This window comes from Ochotona curzoniae, unplaced genomic scaffold (assembly GCF_017591425.1).
Source record: "Ochotona curzoniae isolate NIBS_2020 unplaced genomic scaffold, NIBS_Ocur_1.0 contig_291, whole genome shotgun sequence".
NCBI classification, from domain to species: Eukaryota; Metazoa; Chordata; class Mammalia; order Lagomorpha; family Ochotonidae; genus Ochotona; species Ochotona curzoniae.
The window spans coordinates 13,344,350-13,363,099 of record NW_024465649.1 but is presented as its reverse complement, the minus strand read 5'-3'; the positions used below and the strand labels follow the sequence as shown (position 1 = coordinate 13,363,099).

At 57.5% G+C, this 18,750-nt stretch overlaps 2 protein-coding genes across 2 annotated transcripts in view; one reads left to right on the top strand and one right to left on the bottom strand.

Moving 5' to 3' along the window:
* Positions 1 to 30: 30 nt before the first annotated feature.
* PODN (podocan) lies at positions 31 to 11,320 on the top strand. Its single transcript, XM_040978668.1, has 9 exons — positions 31 to 428; positions 1,512 to 1,605; positions 3,092 to 3,156; positions 4,075 to 4,184; positions 5,308 to 5,464; positions 5,630 to 5,745; positions 6,869 to 7,526; positions 10,205 to 10,353; positions 11,130 to 11,320. The coding sequence occupies exons 1-9, from the start codon at positions 117 to 119 to the stop codon at positions 11,308 to 11,310; spliced, it is 1,842 nt and encodes a 613-aa protein (XP_040834602.1). The 5' UTR covers positions 31 to 116; the 3' UTR covers positions 11,311 to 11,320.
* Positions 11,321 to 16,202: 4,882 nt separating this feature from the next.
* Positions 16,203 to 18,750, bottom strand: part of SLC1A7 (solute carrier family 1 member 7) — a 38,935-nt gene continuing 36,387 nt past the window's right edge. Inside the window, exons 7-11 of the mRNA XM_040978667.1 lie at positions 18,504 to 18,737; positions 17,873 to 18,067; positions 17,122 to 17,256; positions 16,701 to 16,803; positions 16,203 to 16,441 (exon numbers count right to left, since the gene is read on the bottom strand). Of these exons, the coding sequence (XP_040834601.1) occupies positions 16,223 to 16,441; positions 16,701 to 16,803; positions 17,122 to 17,256; positions 17,873 to 18,067; positions 18,504 to 18,737 (886 nt within the window). The 3' untranslated portion in view covers positions 16,203 to 16,222. The remainder of the gene's footprint in view (positions 16,442 to 16,700; positions 16,804 to 17,121; positions 17,257 to 17,872; positions 18,068 to 18,503; positions 18,738 to 18,750) is intronic.

The window sequence follows — 18,750 nt, the reverse complement described above, 5'->3', positions numbered from 1 at the left end:
GGGACAGAGCCTCCCAGCGCTGCCTGTGCCACCAGGCGCTGGCCATGTGTCCCTGACCCTGATGGCCAGTCTGGAGCATCCTAGTGGATCTGACTCGATCCCCTCCTGCAGGCATCATGGCACAGAGCAGGGCGCTGTTGCTCCTGCTGCTGTTGCCACCGCAGCTGCACCTGGGACCCGTGCTTGCTGTGAGGGCCCCCGGGTTCGGCCACAGTGGCACCCACAGCTCAGGCCCTGAAGAGAACGAATTTGTGGAGGAGGAGCCGGTACTTGTCCTGAGCCCTGATGAGCCAGGACCTGGCTCAGCCGGAGCTGACTGTCCACGGGAGTGTGCCTGCTCCCAGGAGGGCGTGGTAGACTGCGGGGGCATCGACCTGCGGGAGTTCCCAGGAGACCTGCCGGAGCACACCAGCCACCTGTCACTGCAGGTGAGGCCGTGGTTGCATAAATGGTCCTGGTGGGGGGAGGGGGTGACAGACCTGGAACCTCCGAAACCTGGGGCTCCCTGTCTCCCGATACAGGGTGCTGAGACTCCCACATGGTGCTGGTCTACAGCACTGAGTTGTGTTTGCTTAGTGCTGATGGGGCTGTCTGTGGATGGCTTGCACATGCCTGGACCAGCCAGACCACTGCAGATATCACTTCAGGGCCAGGCAGTGCAGAGCAGAGCAGCCCATGAAAAAGTGCTTGAGGGGAGGAGGGGGGTCAGAGAACTGGGGCAAGACCACAGTTGGGAACCCCAGGAAGTAGACAGCCTTTCTGCCTGGGACATCTGGGAGTGCTAATGCATCCAAGATGGCCCAATTCCCATAGTCCAGGCTCTGTGCTAGCAGCAATTGCTGCCCCCCACTGCCATAGTCACACAGCACTAGGGGGGCGGGGGGACCTGGAGGGTGGGGAGAGGGCAGCCTTGGGTGCTCAAGGCTAAGACAGCCAGTGACAGGAAGGGATCCTGGGTTGTTCAAGGTTTGTTGTCTGATCCTTTTGTAGCTGCTCCGTGCCTCTGACCCTGGGTGGGATGCTAGGCAGCTGGGGAGGACTTACACAGGCCTTTGCCCTTCAAGCTGCTCACAGACTGGCAAGGCCTAAATGGAGACCTTGAATAGAGACAGAAGGGGGATGGACTAGTGGCTAGGAGGTCTTTTGGAGGAGATGGCAATAGATGAAGCTTTTTAATGGGTTTAAAGAGAATGGGGCCAGGAAGGCAGAGTGGTTTGTGGCTGGGGTAGCAGCTGCAGACACCATGCAGGGCCCACACAGGCGCACATTCATCTGGAGGGGAACCAGTGCACCAGGTGGAGCTGCCCAGTCCATACCAGAGAGGCCCACGTCTGGGCTACTCGAAAGCAGGAGCTCTGAAGCCATGCCTTAGTACCCATGTCCAAGGCTGGCCCCAGGGTCTGTGTGCATGGGAGGGGGGTCCCCAGCAGAGACGCTGACTCAGAAGACTGGGATAAGGGTCAGATGCCCCGGCCTGTGCTGATGCCACCTCCGCCCTCTGGCCCCATCAGAACAACCAGCTGGAGAAGATCTACCCGCAGGAGCTGTCTCGGCTACACCGACTGGAGACGCTGAACCTCCAGAACAACCGCCTGACATCCCGAGGTGAGGGCATCCTTGGAGCCGAGGGGACAGCAGTCAGGGACCGAGAGCCCGGGTGCTGCCGGGAGACCCTGGCCCCGGCTGGCAGCAGGGCTGCGGGAAGACCTATGAGCTCCTGAGACCTGGCAGAGGGCCAGGGACTTAGCGTCCCAAGATTTGGTCATGAACTCTTTATATTTTAAGATTCATTTTATTTATTTAAAAGATAGACTTACAGAGAGAAGGGACAGAGAGAGAGAGAAAGAGCGCTTCCATCCACTGGTTCATTTCCCAAACAGCCACAACAGTGGGGGCTGGGCCAGGCCAGGCCAGAACCAAGAGCCAGGAGCTTCATCAGGGTCTCCTATGTGCTTGCAGAGGCCCGTGTATCTTCTGCTGCTATCCCAGGTGCATTATTAGGGAGCTGGATCAGAAGAGGAGTGGCCAGGACTTGAACCAGCACCCGTATAAGAGGCTAGCATCATAGGCAGTGGCTTAACGTGGTTCCACCGCAACACTAACTCCAGTCATGTGGGTTTGAATCATAGAGGATCCTTAGAATCTCAGAGTTGCAGAGTTTCTTTATTTTAAGAAGCTTTTTTCTCATGATGAAAACAATATATTATTAGAATAGAAGCTTTGAAAAATGGGGGAAAAAACCACCATAATTTTATCAACTGGGGGTGAATAACCACAACTATTATTTTGAGCACCTGACCATCCTCAACTATCTGTACCATTAGGAGTGCCCACGTCAAGCATGGTCAGCTGAGCGGGGTCCAGGCAGAGGTTTTACAGCCATCACCACAGTCCAGGGCAGTCTTCTTGTCTGTAGAACTGGTTAGAACCTGCTCCATTCCCTTAGCAACTTGCTCAGCGCCATTTGTCATGCTGCTAGAAACTCTCCCCCTGTCTCAGGCAGGGGCAGGGAACCCTGCCTGCGGTTTATGTAACTATTCCCTCTCACTAGCTACCTGGGCCAGTTCCAACATCTGAGGGTGCTGAAGCCCGGAACTCAGGGTCATAGGCCAGCCCCAGCTGGAGAAGGACCAGCCCTCCTGGGCTCCTAGCCATGTCACATCTGTCAGATGGGGCCAGGGTGGTCAGGTTCTGGGGAGGCCCCCTGGGGCTGTTGCCCTGTGCTGCACCCAGCCACTCCCAGCTCGGCCTCCTGGGGCTAGGGCTGGGTGTGAAGGGCAGCTCTGACCCTCTGGCTAGTCTGCAAGGGCAGAGCTCTGGATCAGGCACATCCTCCATCCATCTGGCCTCCCAGATTGCTCAGCCATGTCCCTAGCTGGTCTTCTGGTCCTCTGAACTTGGGCCCTGTGGACAAGAAGGAAGAAAGTGGGCCTGGGCCAGCAGGCCCCTTGGTCTGGCTGGGGAGAGTCACGGGGATGGGCCCAGACAGAGTGAGCTGGGGAGGAGAGGAGGAAAGGCGAGCAGTAGGCTCTCATGCTCCCCTGTAGCATCTCCTCCATCCAGGGCTCTGACCGATGCCTGTCCTTTGAAGGGCTTCCCGAGGAGGCGTTCGAGCACCTGGCCAACCTCAACTATCTGTACCTGGCTAATAACAAGGTGAGGGCCGCCGCAGGTGGCTTTGTGCACTTCCTCCTTGAGGGAGGGGCTCTTTGGGGCTGGTGGTGCAGAAGTACACACAAGCCCGCCCCTGGAGCCCAGGACATGGAGGAGTGGGAGGCATCAGGAAGGCAGCCAGAGACCAAGGCCTCAGGGGTGGAGGAGAGTGGAGGGGGGAAGAGCAGGGTCGTGACAGTAGGGTCCCTGGGGACCATGGGGGCCCTGGGAGTGGGAGAGGGTACCTTGTGGGCAAAGGGGCAACATGCAGGAGAGCACAAAGACACCCATCTTCTAAGAGTTGCTGGGCCTGGGCCTGACCCTGCCCTTCTCTCTGAACTCTCATGGTGACCGCTCGTCTCTCAGGTTTTGACTATCCATCTGCTCTGTGGCCATGGCTGCTGGCACTCTCCAGGCCTTCCTGCTCTTTGAGCTGAACACTCAGAGGTTGGCCTGCCCCCGTGCCCCTCCTCTAGGGTCACAGCCTCAGACCTGACTCCCCCACCCTCCTGGCTCTGTGTGTAGTGCAACTCCTACTCTGGGCTGCATGCGTCCCTAGCGCCCCTTGCTCCTGCCCGAGAGGGGTACAGGACCTCAGCCCTCAGGTGCAGGCTCACACACTCATCTGACATTCCTGTGTCTCTATCTGCTTGGCCCTTCTCTGAGCAGCTATGCCTGTACCCCCTCCACCCCAGGATGAGCCCCAAAGGGCTGGCTGGGCAAGAGTAGGTCCAGAAGGCTTTGAATGCTGAGCTAAGGGCTGCTGGGAAGCAAAGAGTTCTGCTTTTGCTTCATCAGGGGCCATGGCCAGGTTCTGCATTAGGAAGGTGGCCTAGGTGGCAGGAAGTGGCACAGCTGGGCACCAGATACTGGGGCTCAGAGCTGGCCATAGTCTTCCTACCCTGGCTCTTCCCTTTCCAGCTGACCTTGGCACCCCGATTCCTGCCAAACGCCCTGATCAGCGTGGACTTTGCTGCTAACTATCTCACCAAGATCTATGGGCTCACCTTTGGGCAGAAGCCAAACTTGAGGTCAGAGGTCAGAGGGCTGCCCCTGGGCTTAGGCTGGAGGGAGGGGAGCCACCGGAGGGCTTGCCATGTGGTGGGCTGTGGGGAGGGACCCTGAGGGGCTGCAGGAACCTGAGATCCAGAAGTCTGGGGCCAGAGGACAAAGAGAACTTGGCCCAGGTGACCAGGCCAGGGATTGTGGTCTGTGGGCCCTGGGGACACTGGCAAGGGTGGCCCTTTTGTTCAGTCTCTGGAAATGTGGTAGAGGCAGTGGGCACTCCAGCTGGTGTGCCAGAGCCATGTGCTCTGGGAGGAAGCGGGGGTAGGCACTGCACAGAGCCCACAGCTTCCCTGCCCTTGAGTTGTGACTCACTTGGCTATCTCCAATCCTGCTTAAGGACCTGGCAGGGGTCGGGGGAGAGGAGTGTCACAATGCACAGTCCCATTGTACAGATAGGAAGACTGAGGCACAAGCGAGGCAAGACTGAGCAATCACAGAGTATTTTGTGGCAGTAAAAGATAGTTTGGTGGAAAATTCATGGAAGTGCATGCAGAATATCTTCACGATATGAATTTCTGCAGGCTTTGTGAAGCATCCTCATACACCCCCTGCTGCTAGTCTTCCTTCCTCCCAGAGGCAGATATGCTTCCCAGTGGGGCACACATGACCTCTGTTTATATGTTTATATGCATATGCACATGTTCTGTATTTGCACATGTGTACACACATGTGACATACAATGGCATACTCACTATGTTTGCTAAATGCATGAGGCTCCCCTCTGAGCCAAGGCCTCTGCTGGGTGCTAGGACAACAGGGCAGGCAAGATGGGTCATGTCTGCAGGGAAAGTCCTACAGAACTCTGCCTGGCTGCCTGGGGCTGCTGGGGGGCTGAGATGGACAAGGGCTCCAGAGCTACCAGGGCAGAGTCCCCTGAGAGCCAGGAGTGGCAGGGCACCTGCCCTTCTGGCTGTGGTTCTCTGTGGTTGTGTGGATGGGGTCTGAATGATTTTAACTGTGTAGAGGAAGAGCATGCCAGACCCCTTCTGATTTGCCTGAACAAGGATTTGGAGACTGTCCAGATGGGGGCCAGCTCAAGGGTGGGGGTGAGCCCAGGTGAGGTGAGGGCCTGTGCTTGACCCCTAGGTCTGTGTACCTGCACAACAACAAGCTGGCCGATGCTGGGCTGCCTGACAACATGTTCAATGGCTCCAGCAACGTGGAGATCCTCATCCTGTCCAGCAACTTCCTGCGCCACGTGCCCAAGCACCTGCCGCCTGCCCTGTACAAGCTGCACCTCAAGGTCAGGGGTGCGAGCGGCGGGGGAGAGGGGAAGGGAAGAGCAGGTTCCGGACTGGGGCTTGAGAACAGGGACATGCAAGAGAGTGAAGGGTCCAGGCCACAGGGCACAGAGGCCCTCACCCTTCACCTTCCCCTCCTTCTCGGCTCCTTGCCTTTCCGCCTGCAGAACAACAAACTGGAGAAGATCCCGCCAGGCGCCTTCAGTGAGCTGAGCAACTTGCGTGAGCTTTACCTGCAGAACAACTATCTGACAGACGAGGGCCTGGACAACGAGACCTTCTGGTGAGTGGGCGTCTCAGCCACCCTCAGTGTGGCTGCAGGGCCAGGAAGCCCCTCCAGGGGACTGCCCCCAGCCATGTCCTCTCTCTCTCTCATACTTCCCTTGCCCGTGTGGCCCATGGGGAGGGCGATGTCCCCAAGAAAAGTGACCACATGTTTGACATGCAGGATGAATCAAGAAAGTGTTTCATGCATTCTCATGGAAGGCAAATACACTTTTTAAAAGTTTATTTATTTGAAAGTCAGAAGGGCAGGGAGGGAGAGACAGAAAGAGATCTTACATCTGCTGGTTCAGTCCCTGGATGCCTAAACAGGTGTGGCTGCATCAGGCTGAATTCAGAAGCCTGGAGCTCCATTGAGATATCCCACGTGGGTGGCAGGGGTCCAAGCACTTGGACCGTCTTCTGCTGCTTTGCCAGACGCATTAGCAGAATCAGAAACTGAACATCCAGGACTGTCAGCCCAATGGGCTGCCGACGTCACAAGCAGTGGCTCAGTCTACTGTGCCACAACCCCAGCCCTGCATTTTCATTTTTAAAAAACAGATTCTATTTTCACTTTGTATTTAAAAGGCAGAGAAGCAGACACACAGAAAAAGAGATCTATGCTCTGATGCACTACCCCAAATGCCTGCCACAGCAAGGGCCAGGTCAGGATGAAGCCAGAAGCCTGGAACACTCCTGGGGCTGCCTGCATGGGTGTCAGGGACCCAAGCACTGAGCTGCTGCCTCTCAGAGTGGATGCACGTTAGCAGGAAGCTGGCTGGGAAGCCCAGGAGCTGGCACCAGCACCAGGCACTCCCACATGGGGTGTGTGTATCCTCAGTGCCTTTTAACTGCCATACCACATGCCTACCCTGCATTTTCATTATTTAGGGCCCAGGATAATCACAGAAGGCAAACTAAAGACCAGACAGTGTTCTCCAACTCAGAAACTGTGCTAGATACCTCCTCCATTCATGTTCTTGGAAGAAAGGCTTAGAGGACAGAGAAACCCCAGCCTGCAGAGCCAGGGCTGGAGGTGATTAGAGAGAGGTCTCTTCCTGCTGTTTCCATGCAGTAAGGCCAGTGGGAACAAGCTGGACGCAGGCCAGCTCTTCTCACCACCTCCCTTGTTTGCTCCTTAGGAAGCTCTCTAGCCTGGAGTACTTGGACCTGTCGAGCAACAACCTGACCCGGGTCCCGGCCGGGTTGCCCCGCAGCCTGGTGCTGCTGCACCTGGAGAAGAACGTCATCCGCAGTGTGGACGCCGACGTGCTGACGCCCATCCGCAGCCTTGAGTACCTGCTGCTGCACAGCAACCAGCTGCGGGCGCAGGGCATCCACCCGCTAGCCTTCCAGGGCCTCAAGCGGCTACACACGGTGCACCTATACAACAATGCGCTGGAGCGGGTGCCCAGCGGCCTGCCCCGGCGCGTGCGCACCCTCATGATCCTGCACAATCAGATCACGGGCATCGGTCGGGACGACTTTGCCACCACCTACTTCCTGGAGGAGCTCAACCTCAGCTACAACCGCATCACCAGCTCGCAGGTGCACCGTGACGCCTTCCGCAAGTTGCGCCTGCTGCGCTCCCTGGACCTGTCTGGTAACCGCCTGCAAACGCTGCCGGCCGGGCTGCCCCGCAATGTGCACGTGCTGAAGGTCAAGCGCAATGAGCTAGCCGCCCTGGCCCGTGGGGCTTTGGCAGGCATGGCACAGCTACGCGAACTCTACCTCACTGGCAACCGGCTGCGCAGCAGGGCCCTGGGGCCACGTGCCTGGGCTGACCTCGCCCATCTGCAGGTAAGGGGATGGGGAGGGGCTGGGTCCTGCCTAGGGACGTCTAAGGGGGTCTTCTGAAGGGTTGGGATGGGATGAGCATGTGGCCCAGTGGTTAAGGCACCAGTCCTGGATCAGTAGCATTTCTGACTCCCGCTCACTAGGCCAGCTTCCTGCTATTGCAGACCCTGGCAGGCAACAGGATGGCTCAAGTGACCAAATTCCTGCCACTCTCCTGGAAGAGGCAGACTAAGGTCTTGTCCCCTGCCCCCTCCTGCAGGGGCAGCCCAAGGAGGAGGGGCGGAACCCTCCCTTCCTCTCTCTGTCCATCCATCTCTGTGTGTCGCTGCCTTTTAAATAATTAAATAAATCCACAAGTTCATATAAAGATGTTCATTGTAAAAAAGACCATGCACAGATTTAAAAGTGTATGTGTGTTGAGGGAGAGACACAAATAAACTTAGATTTTAATCTCATTTGCCCATGACCATTTTGCCAGTTCCGTCCTGCTTCCAGTGTGCTGCCCAGAGCCCATGCCTGCTGGCAGGGGCCAAGTGGGAGGGAGTAGTGGCTCTTGTGGCTGGATCAGCCCAGGTCCAGGAGAGGAGAAGGGCAGAATGTCCCGTAAGGCTGAGTTCCACACCTGAGAAACCCTGGGGAGGTGTGGGCAGCTGAGGGCTGCAGAGAGGGGGTGCCTGGTTCAAAGAAACTTGCAGGCACTTGGGGCGGCAGAGGAGTCAGTCTCCCTTGTCTGCAGCTACAGGAGGACTTGAAGACTGGGCCTTGAGAGGGGTGGGCTAACCTCGCCAGCCTGTGGAGGGCTGGAGAAGGGGATGGTCACTGTGTGTGGTTGGTATGGCCAGAGTTGGGCAAGGATGTCTGGATGCAGGAGTGGCACCTCTTGTGGCAATAAGCAGTGAGTCTGTGTGAGAAGGGACAGTGAACAGAGGGCCTGGGACAGAGGGCTGATGTCACCCCGTCAGACAGACCTAACCTGTCCCAGCTCCCTAGCTCTCTGGGAGGCCTGGCCTCAGCCCTGAGTCTGTCTTCCTCCCATCGGTCACTTGCTGCCCATGGAGCTGGCATTTTAGTCTACAACCTGCTCCTCCTGCTGTGCTGCATTCCCTATGTTGTGTAAGGGCCAGGCTGATACCCACCCAGGTGCCCACAGGGAACCCAGCAGCTGCCTGAGACACAGCACAGCAACCCCTCATCACCCACCCTGCCAGTGTTGCTGCCTGCCTCCTAGCCCATCGCCCACCTCCATCCCTGCTGTTCACATCCCAGGCCTGGGAGCTTTCTCTCTCGTCCTTCGCATGCACTCAAAGGTAACTTGGACACCACCTGCCCATGCCACGCTCCTGTCCATGCCACACTCCTGCCCACACACTGTCCCTTAGAGCCCCAGCTGACTCCATGCATGTCTGTCTTTGCTCCCAGCTCACACCTGTCAGGCTGCTGGGACCACCTTCCTTGCCCTGTTTACAGGGATTCATTCATTCATTCTTAAATCTGCACTGTACCCCCTACGTGTGTGACAGTTTTAGAATTGAGGCCCTGTAGGGACTAAGGTGGAGGTCCACTATTTCAGAGCACACACTCAGGACATGACTCATGGGCCACTTCCTTCAGCAAAGGGCAGGTCACTTTGGTCAGGGCCTGGGGGTGGGCATTGGCCAGACGATGGAGACTTGAAGAGGAGGGGTTGTTTTTCCCTTGGAGCTTCCTGCAGGCAGCGGCAGAACCCCATCTGTGCCAGATGCCTTCCGTCCCCTGAAATGTTTTCTACAACATGGCTGGGTCAGGCTGCTCCCTGGGACTCCCTCATCCCAATCCAGCCTCCTGGCTTGTCACAGTCAGCTTGTGTCCATCTTCCCCCTGAAGGGAAAATGCCTGGGTAGAGGTGCAAGGTGGGAACCCAGTGGAGGCAGGGAGTCCTATGTGTGGAGGACCCCCTCCAGGGCTCCTCTGGCTCCTGGTATTCCAGCTCCCCATTTCCTGACCCTACACCTTGGAGTGAGGAGGAGAGCTTAGTGATCATAGATTGGCACCTGGCAGCTGCATGGATACGCAAGTCTGGCCGGAGTGCACCTACACCTTTGGCGGGGGTGGGGGAGAGGGGTTGGCCTGAAGGTGGCCCAGAGCCAATACACTTACTCTTAGGGAGACCCCCCTCCTTCCCCTCCTCCTCCTGCCATCTCCCTGACTGCTGTTTCTGCCACAACAGTGGGACTGAGCAACCTGGGGTCTACCTGTTGCCTGTTCCTAATCCCTTACCTGGGATTCCTGGAGTCCACGGCAGAGCAGCCTCTCTGGGTGCCTCCCCCAATTCCATCCAGGGCCAGGGACCCCGACTTCTGCCTTTTAGAGGTCTTGAGTCACATGGAAGTGACAGGTGTGTGGAAGAGAAGGGACTGTGACTGTCGACTGTCTTGGTTCTGAGTTGATGGAAGAAGGCAGAGGGGTCTGGGTGGGACATGCATCCATGAGAACAAGAGTTTGGAGTTAGGTATACCAGGAGTCTACCTCTTAGCTACTCGGTAGCCTCATGCAGGTGGTATAAGCCCCCGAGCCTGTTTTCCTATCTGGAAAATAAGCTTGGTTATGGGCCCAGCCTCTCCACAGGGCTGTTGTGGGATTCAGACGGGTCATTCAGGGCTTCGTGCACATGGGAGCCCTTGACTCTCTTGTCACCCTGGCAGCTGCTGGACATCGCTGGGAATCAGCTCACGGAGATCCCGGAGGGCCTCCCGGAGTCACTTGAGTACCTGTACCTGCAGAACAACAAGATCAGCTCCGTGCCTGCCCATGCCTTCGACTCCACCCCCAACCTCAAGGGCATCTTTCTCAGGTAGGAGAGTCCCTTGAGGAGCCTGCCCAGCTCCAATGGGACAGTCAAGGCAGAGGTCGGCATGGATGACCTGCCCCCTTCCCACTCCCTCTTCCTCACCCTTGACTGGCTGTAGGACCTTGGGTCTGTCACATAACCTCCCATTTCCTCTGCTCCTAAGAGTGGGGCAGGCCTGGCTAGGCCTGATGTGGTTCATAGGTTTGTCAAAGTGCCACATGTTCCTGTGCAGAAGGGACTCCAGGAGCATCCTTCCAACGTAGCCCAGAGAGCACAGGGTGCAGAAGAGAGACCCAGGATGGAGATGTTTGGTGCTGTCTGGGTGCTGGGGACCAGGATGGGGTTTGCAGTGATGCCGGGGTCCAGTGCCCAGTCATGGGCACTTCCACTCAGAGGAGCTGGAATGGTTTTTCCAACCCTCCCATAGCAGATGGAAGGAGGGCAGCATATGTGTTTACAGGGGGTGTGTGGCCACGAGGTCCCAGACCCCTGTAGGTACCTCCATGATCCTCTCAGCTCAGGCATCAGGGTCAGTGCCCAAGTGGGCCAAGAGGCAGCTCTCCTGTGTCTGCCACTCCCAGGTGGTTGTTAGCGTGAATGCTCCTGGGGCTGGAGCCCCCTGACAACCTGGGCTCTGTGCTCCTCAGCGCCCCCTAACTGGTCTGCGCCACAGCCTTTCAGAGAGGTTCAGTGTCTGTTCTTGTACCTGGAGGAGTGTGGGCAGGTGTAGGACAGGGCGGGCTCCTGGCATTGACCCCTGGTGTGGATGGCTCACACAGGTTTAACAAGCTGGCCGTGGGCTCTGTGGTGGAAAGCGCCTTCCGGAGGCTGACACAGCTGCAGGTCTTGGACATTGAAGGCAACTTTGAAGTTGGTGATGTTTCTAAGGACCGTGGCCACTTGGAAGAGGAGGAGGAAGAGGAGGAGGAGGAAGAAGAAGAGGAGGACGAACCAAGATAGTGACAAAGTGACAGAGATCTGACCTAGGTAGGTAGAGGTAGAGTGGTAGGGGTGACATATGTCTCTTTCCTGTCCCTGAGCCCAGTCCAGAGTTTTTTCCATTCATTCTCTGTCCAGCTTGTCCTAGTGATGGGAGCTAACCAGGTCTGGGGCTCAGGAGCGAGGTCTGGGCTGGAGACGGGGCTCCAAACATCTCCAGCCTAGAGCTACGTGGGACTGAGGGTATTTGTACAGCACAGGTGAATAGATGGTGCAGGTGTAACAGGCCAGAAGCCTGTGAGTTGGAGCAATTAAGGAAGGAGCTGGGAAAACCACAGGCAAAACGGGCTTGCACATGTCTGAAGCATAACACCCATGAACATGCACTTGCATACATATGCATACCCAGGTGCCAGCACCCTGACTCCCATGACACAAGCATATGATATGCACATGAGCACACATTCAGAAAGCACATGCAGAATGTCAAAACATGCATGGGCACTGAACAGGTACATACATGTGCACACCCATACATGCCTTTCATGAGCATGTGTGAGGACACACTGGCACATGCAGAAGTGGGGAGCTGGCCATGCTAAAGAGACAGGAGAGCTGGGCACTCAGAATTTATTGGGAACTCTGTGGGCAGCAACTGCAAAAGGCAGACACGGGTGGAGAGTGACTGGAGAGCAAGTAGATCCAGGGGTCTGGCTGGGAGGACCTGGGAGAAAACAGAGCTGGGACAGGAAGGGGGGATGTTTTGGAAGGGCTCGGTCAGCTGATGGTTCTTCTCGGGGATAGCATGGATGCTGATGGGGTGAGTTGCAGCGGAGCACTGCGAGCAGCCACGTTGGCCATGGGTGCCCCATGGGAGCCCAGGAAGGTCAGTACCTCTCCCACCTGCAGCCATGGGCAGATTAGTGGTCTGGTGGCTAGAAGTGAAGCCACATCAGCCCGATACCTTTAGCCTCTTGCTTTCTCCACGTGCTTAGCAGAACAGAGAAGATGGACAGCTGGGTCTGTCCATGGCTGGGCTTTTGGCCAGGGCTGTGGAGATAGGAGGGACAGGAAATCAAGAGAATGCTGAAGCTGTGGATCCATGGGCCAGGCTGGGCCAGGCTGGGAAGGATAGAAGGAGGAGATAGGAGGCCTGGGTGGGCAGGGGTGCTGAGAGGGGTGTTGAAGTGTGGGCACGGAGGATACCAATAGCCAGGAACAGAAGTGAGAGATAATAGAGGTGAATGAAACCTTCAGAGGGTGTTCTGGGGCCAGGGAGTGGCTGTTGTGCAGGAGGAGGCAGTTCAAGGTGTTAGAAATGGGATCTTGGGCACGGAGGAGCTGGAGGAGCTGCTGATGGGTGACAGAGGAGGTGAGTAAAGGGTCCACACTGAGAACAGAGAGGAGCGAGGGGCCAGGCTTGGGATCCCTTTGCTCTATTCCTGGATCCCCTCTCTGTGGACACAGGGCCAGGGCTTAGCCTCAGGGGACACTGTCCATTTACTGAGGATGCCCTGGTCTCAGGAGTGATCTGCAGCAGCCTGCAGAGAGACAGCATCTGGCTGCCACTAGAGGCCATGGGCCACAGTCTGGCCAACCCAGGGAGGCCTCAGGGAGTGGCCATGGGCTCCAAAGATTCTGGTCAGTTCACGCTGGCACAAGCAACTCCTGCTGGCTTCCTGGGGTGGGGCAGGAGGGTGGCAACCTGCTTGTCCTCTCACAGTAGCAGGGCCCCCCTGCCTGCCTCCCATCTGCCCTATGTACTGAGTATAGGTGGCAGGCCTGCCTTAGCTGGCCCCTGACTTGCCCACATATTCCACAGGATGCCAGACTCCTTCCCGCCGCCCCATACACCTGTGCTCAGCCGGCAAGTCCTCATCTGCCAAGCTCCCATGAACACACCCAGCACCATGCCCTGGGACGATCTGCACAATCCAGACTGAACCTGGTACCACTCCTTCCTACAGCGTGTCCATCAGGCAGACACGTGCACACACCAAGCTATACCCCTACACGCATGTGCACAGAGCTGCTCGCCCTCCAATCTGTCACACCCCGCAGCTACCACCACGCCCTCCGAGGCACACAGACTGGGAAGGGTGTCGTCTGTCCTGGCACACATGTGGCCTACTCCAGTTCCCAGTCTATATCTCTGTCATACACATACATGCACGCACACGCACACACAGCCAAGTGTCAGCAAACCACAGCCATTGCCGCTATCAGCTTTCACCTGCAGCCAGAACAGCTTGCCGGGTGCCCCGTCCATCTGTCTGTCTATCCGTCCCTGGAGAAGCTGTAGGGTTCTCTCCAAGCTCTCTCTGGCCAGGTGCCTGCTGCCCTTGGGAACTCACAAAAGCTGGCTTTTGTTCCTTTCCCTCCCCTTTGGGACTGTTGCCCTGGCACCATGCCCACCCCTACTCCACTGAGAGCCCTTGCCGGCCACAGGCATTTTTCCCAAGAGTAAGCATCCCCCTCCCCACCCCAGGCTGACAGGGGCGCAGTCTGGGTGCCTTGGGGATGGGGTCTTGGGGCAGCAAAAGGCAGAAGTGGAGCCTGGCAGAAAGACCCTGCTATACCTGTGGACCTGCAGAAAGTTCTGGGTGATTCTGATTTTTTTTTAAGAAAAAAAAAAAGATACAAATCTCTATGCTGATTTTTCTTGTTACAGAAAAACTAATATAAAAGCATTATCCCAGCTCTTGCAGCCATGGCCTTTGTGTGTGTGTGTGTGTGTGTGTGTACACGCCTGTGTCATGTCAGACCCTGGAACTGGTACTAGCTTGGGGAGGTTGGGATGGGAGCATTTTCATCTCCTGGCCAGATGGCAGGAATTGGTGCAAAGTTTGGCTCTCTAGGCCTGTGAACTCACTGTGCAGGAAGAGCTCCTGAGAGAGAGAGGGCATGGCCTCTGGTCTGGCAGGAGTTGGCAGGTGGGGCCAGGACTGCAGCATGGGCCTACAAGCTCATCCTATGGTCCCAGAAACTCAGCATTGCAGAAAAGCCCCCATGACAGCCCCTCTTGCCCTGAGCCATGTCTCAGATGAGAAGAAAGGGGACCACACACAGGTGTGGGAGCTGGGGCAGACTTGAGGGATCCAGGTCTCTGCAGGTCTCCCCAGGCAGGGATTGAGACAAGCGCCTGTATTCTCCTGTCCTCGTAACAGCAGATTTGGGGCTGGCAGGTGGAGGTGCTGGGAAAGGTGGCATCAGGCTCTGTAGGAAGGAGAGCCTCTGATATGAGGCAATACATGGCCTGCCCTTGGAGGTGTGTCATGTTACACCTGTCAAACCTGCCTTGTGTTGGGAGAGGCTCAACTGAATGAAAGATCTTAGAGACATGATTCAGGGGAGGTGAGTGACCTGTCCACAAGAAGCTAGGGTGACGGTAGTTTGACCATATGGCCCATCACTAAGGAAGGCTCCCAACTTCACGTGGGAGGAGTATCCTGGGACTAGGGCCTTTCCTGGGAGCTGGAGCTATGGGCTTGCAGTCCACCATCTGCAATACCAGCATCCCATATGGGCACCAGTTCAAGACCCGGCTGCTCCATTTTCAACCCAGCTCCCGCTAAAGTGCCTGGGAAAGCAATGGAGGATGACCCAAGTCTTTGTGTCCCTGCCACCATGTAGGAGACACCGAAGAAGCTCCTGGCTTCAGCCTAGCACATCCCCAGTTGTTGAGGCTATTTGGGGAGTGAAGCAACAGATGGAAGATCTTTCTCCATGTTTCTCCCTCTCTCTAACTCTGCCTTTCAAATAAAGAAAAAAATAATTCTTTAAAAAATTTTGCTTAAAGAAGGCTCTTCCTGGATTCCTCAGACTGGACCCTGGGAGGAGAGTAGAAGAAGTTCAAGTGGAGGGCCTGGAGTGGGGGTATCACTGGGAGAGACACCTGCAGACCCCACCTTTCTGGAACAAGTGTATGGTCAGGGATCCTCTGTGCATGCTCTTCAGGTCAGGAGAAGGAAGGAGGCAGTGGTGGTGCCCTGGGGGCCCTTCCCTCTCTACAGCCACACGTGCAGCAGAGGGGCTGGGCTGCCTGAGGAAGACACCCCAGAGTCCCACCTGCAGAACAAAGCCCAGGTCAGGAGCAGGGGGTCAGTCCACAGCCCCCAGGCTCCTCTGTATCCAGTGCCATTGAGGGGAGGCCTATCCTTTGGCCCCCTGCTAGCTGTTGTACCTGGCCATCTGACTGAATTGTCCTTGCGCTGGTACCCAAACAGGCCAGCCCACACTCTTCACAGCCCTTTGGAAGCCCAGTAAGTGCTGGTCTCAGCCAATGGTCTCTGAGCCTCTTGGACTTGAAAAACAAGGACCTTTATTTATTGAATGCTGGATTTGAAAACAGGAAGGGAAAGTCTGACTATGCAGGCCTCTAGGGGGGCCTGACACCTGGACCCCACCAAAGCCTTGGACAGGGTACCCCAAGCTGAGCCCCTTCCCTAGATCCTGACTAGCCCCCACCCCTGGGCAGATTTCAGTCTCCACACCAAATGAGCTTGTGAGAGCTAGTGGGTACAAAAGGAGCCAGGGTAGGCTGTGGCACATGGAAGGCAGCGGGTTCCAGCTGGGCTGGGCCCATCCTGGAGAGTGGCTTGGCGGAGGCCACATGTCGTGGGGTGGGGCCTGGATGCAGCTGGGGTGCAGTGAAGCCTTCCTATTGCAGGCTGTGGACTCAGCCCCGCAGGTTGCCCTGCCCTTCAGAACAAAGTGGCTGGGACTTGGCCTTTACATCCAGACCTTAGGCAAATGTGTCCAACCTTCACAGCCTTGACTCAGTCATCCATTAAATGGTGGTATAACCCTCCCCTGGTGCACTTGCAGGCTCACGTGAATGGCTGCTCAGGAAAGTCGCTGAGCTAACGCACCTTGCTCTTGATTCCTGGTCCCTAACCCAGAGGCTTTTCTGGGCCCCTGCAGCCCTGCAGGCTCAGACGTTGGTCTCAAGCTCGCTGATCTCGATGGTGCAGTGGTCCAAGCTGGTGGTGGCTGGCTCCTCATCCTGCTCCACCTGTACAGGCACATGGTGGGGGCATGCAGGGCCCAGGGTCAGCTCCGAGGCCTCGGCCACGCTCTTGACGCAGCCATTCTGCTGTGTTGCCACGATTTCGTGGAGGCTCACTGGCTTGGTCTCACAGGGGCCCGGTTTCTGCAAAGGAGAGGAAGGCCTGGGTGGCAGCAGGCAGGACTGAGGCTAGACACAAGGGAGCACTGTGGGGGGGGGGGGTACCTGGAGTGAGAGTGGGACGGGTCAGGACGGGGGTTCCCCTCCCCAAGCCAAAGCCAAGGGGGCATAGATTAAAGGCTTCTCTTCCAGTGGTCTGTTGGAGGGAGGTACCGTGCCCTGTCTGGCCCTTGAGGCTCCTGGGAGTGGGGTTGGGGTGGAGGTGGGGAAACACTGCTCCAACCTCAGTGCCCGGGTCCTGAGCGAAGTCCTTGCGGCAGATGTGAGCCATGATTCCCGCAGCCAGCGCATCACCCAGCACGTTGATCATGGTGCGGAAGCGGTCCCTGGGGAGCCAAGGCAGGTGGTAAGAGGGGCTTGAGGGCTGCTGGAAGAGGGCCAGGGATGGCCAGCAGGGCAGGGCCTGCAGCAGGCAGTGCCCTGGCCCCTGTAAGCACCCCCACCCCTACTGATGTGGAGGCAGGTGGCATAGGGGGTTCTATCGGTGTACAGCCATGTTTCACCCCAGGGCCCAACCAACCGGTCTTGAAGTTCTTCCTCATTTTTGAATGATGGGCCCACACATCACATAGCCAGGCCCATGTCTATGTATAGACACCTGTGGTCCCAGCTGAGCACTGGGGCTGGGACTGAATTCTACTCACAGAGCCCAGTCAACGGCAATGATGAGGTTAATGTCATCGGTAGGCAGTCCCACAGAGGTCAGTACGATGACCATGGTGACGAGCCCGGCCTGGGGGATGCCAGCTGCCCCGATGCTGGCCGCAGTGGCTGTGATGCTGCAGGGAAAGGAGTGGGGAGGGGCAGAGGAGGAGCAAGAAGAGAGGGACGGGTGCCGTCAGAGCCCTGGTGCAAGGTAGGTGGCCAGGATACCTGGGTCTCTGGGGTGGGGCGGGGTGGGACGCCTGGGTCATCAGGGACTGACACAGCTGGGTATCCTTGGGGGCTCCAGACCCCCATCACTGGCCTCGGGGAACCTCCTCGTGTCTGGAGCTGCGCCTCCAGTCCCAGGAAGCTGCTGTGAGCACCCAGAGCACCCGCAGGCACAGCTGAGCCCCAGGCGCCCCTGGGGTCTGGGGTCCCCAGCCAGACTAGCTCAAGCTGGCTATGGGGCTTCCTCAGCCCCTACCCACCCCACACCTTCCCTGGACTTCAGCTCCAAAATATCCCCCTCCCCTTTCTACCCCCCATCCTGTCCTCAGTCCTGCTGCATTGGCCCTGTGCTTGCCCATGTTGCCCTCGCTGCCCTGTCTGTCCAGCCATGGCTCTGCCCCATCCACCCTCAAGATGCCCCAAGGCACAGAGAGTGCTCTGACTCGCTGTGTTGCCTGGAGTGAGCCCCAGGCCCTCTCTGGCCTCTGAAACCCGCCCTGGCTGTGGAGTACCAGGATGCACCTGATGGTGATGATCTGTCCGAAGTCCAGCTCGTAGTTGTTGACCTGGGCTATAAAGATGGCGGCTACAGCCTCATAAAGCGCAGTGCCGTCCATGTTGATGGTGGCACCCACAGGCAGCACGAAGCGGGCAACGCGCCGGTCAATGTGATTGTTTTCCAGCAGGCACTTGAAGGTGATGGGCAGTGTGGCTGAGCTAAGGACAGAGGGGCCAGAGTCTGCCTGCCACCCTCTTTCAGGGTGGTCCAGCAGAGCAGGGGAGAACCTGCGTCTCTAAGGCTGTGCTGGTGCTCGCAGGTGGGACCTGTTGGGGAGCCTGGGATGTGGCCGCCAGGGAGCACCTACTGCGAGCAGGACCCTGTGCTGCATGCTTGTTTGCTCACCGAGTCCTGAGGGAGGGGCTTCAACTGCCAAGGGAGGGGCCAGCGCTGCCAGGGGCGGGGCCTGTGCTGCTCAGGAGGAGGGGCCTGCGAGAAGTTGACAGATTGGGAAGCTGAGGTGGTCACACTGATGCTTTTGTGATTTGGTTATCGGTTACAGCTGGGAGCCAAGAAAGGCCAGACTGGGGTGGGGTGGGAGGTTGGTGGTGGTGGTGGGGAGACCCAGAGCAGCTGCCCATCAGCCGGGGCTACCTGGAGGAGGTGGCCAGCGCGATGAGAAGGGCCTGCAGGATCCCGCGGATGAAGACAATGGGGTTCTTCCTGGTGACGAGGAAGTAGAGCAGGGGCAGGATGAAGAGCCCGTGCACCACAAGCCCGCACACCACCGTCACGGCGTAGAAGCCCAGCTTCTTGCCCACGGCCTTGGGGTCGTCCATCTCCAGGATCTTGCCCGCGATGAGGAACACAATGCCAAAGGGGAAGTACCTGGTGGGGTGGG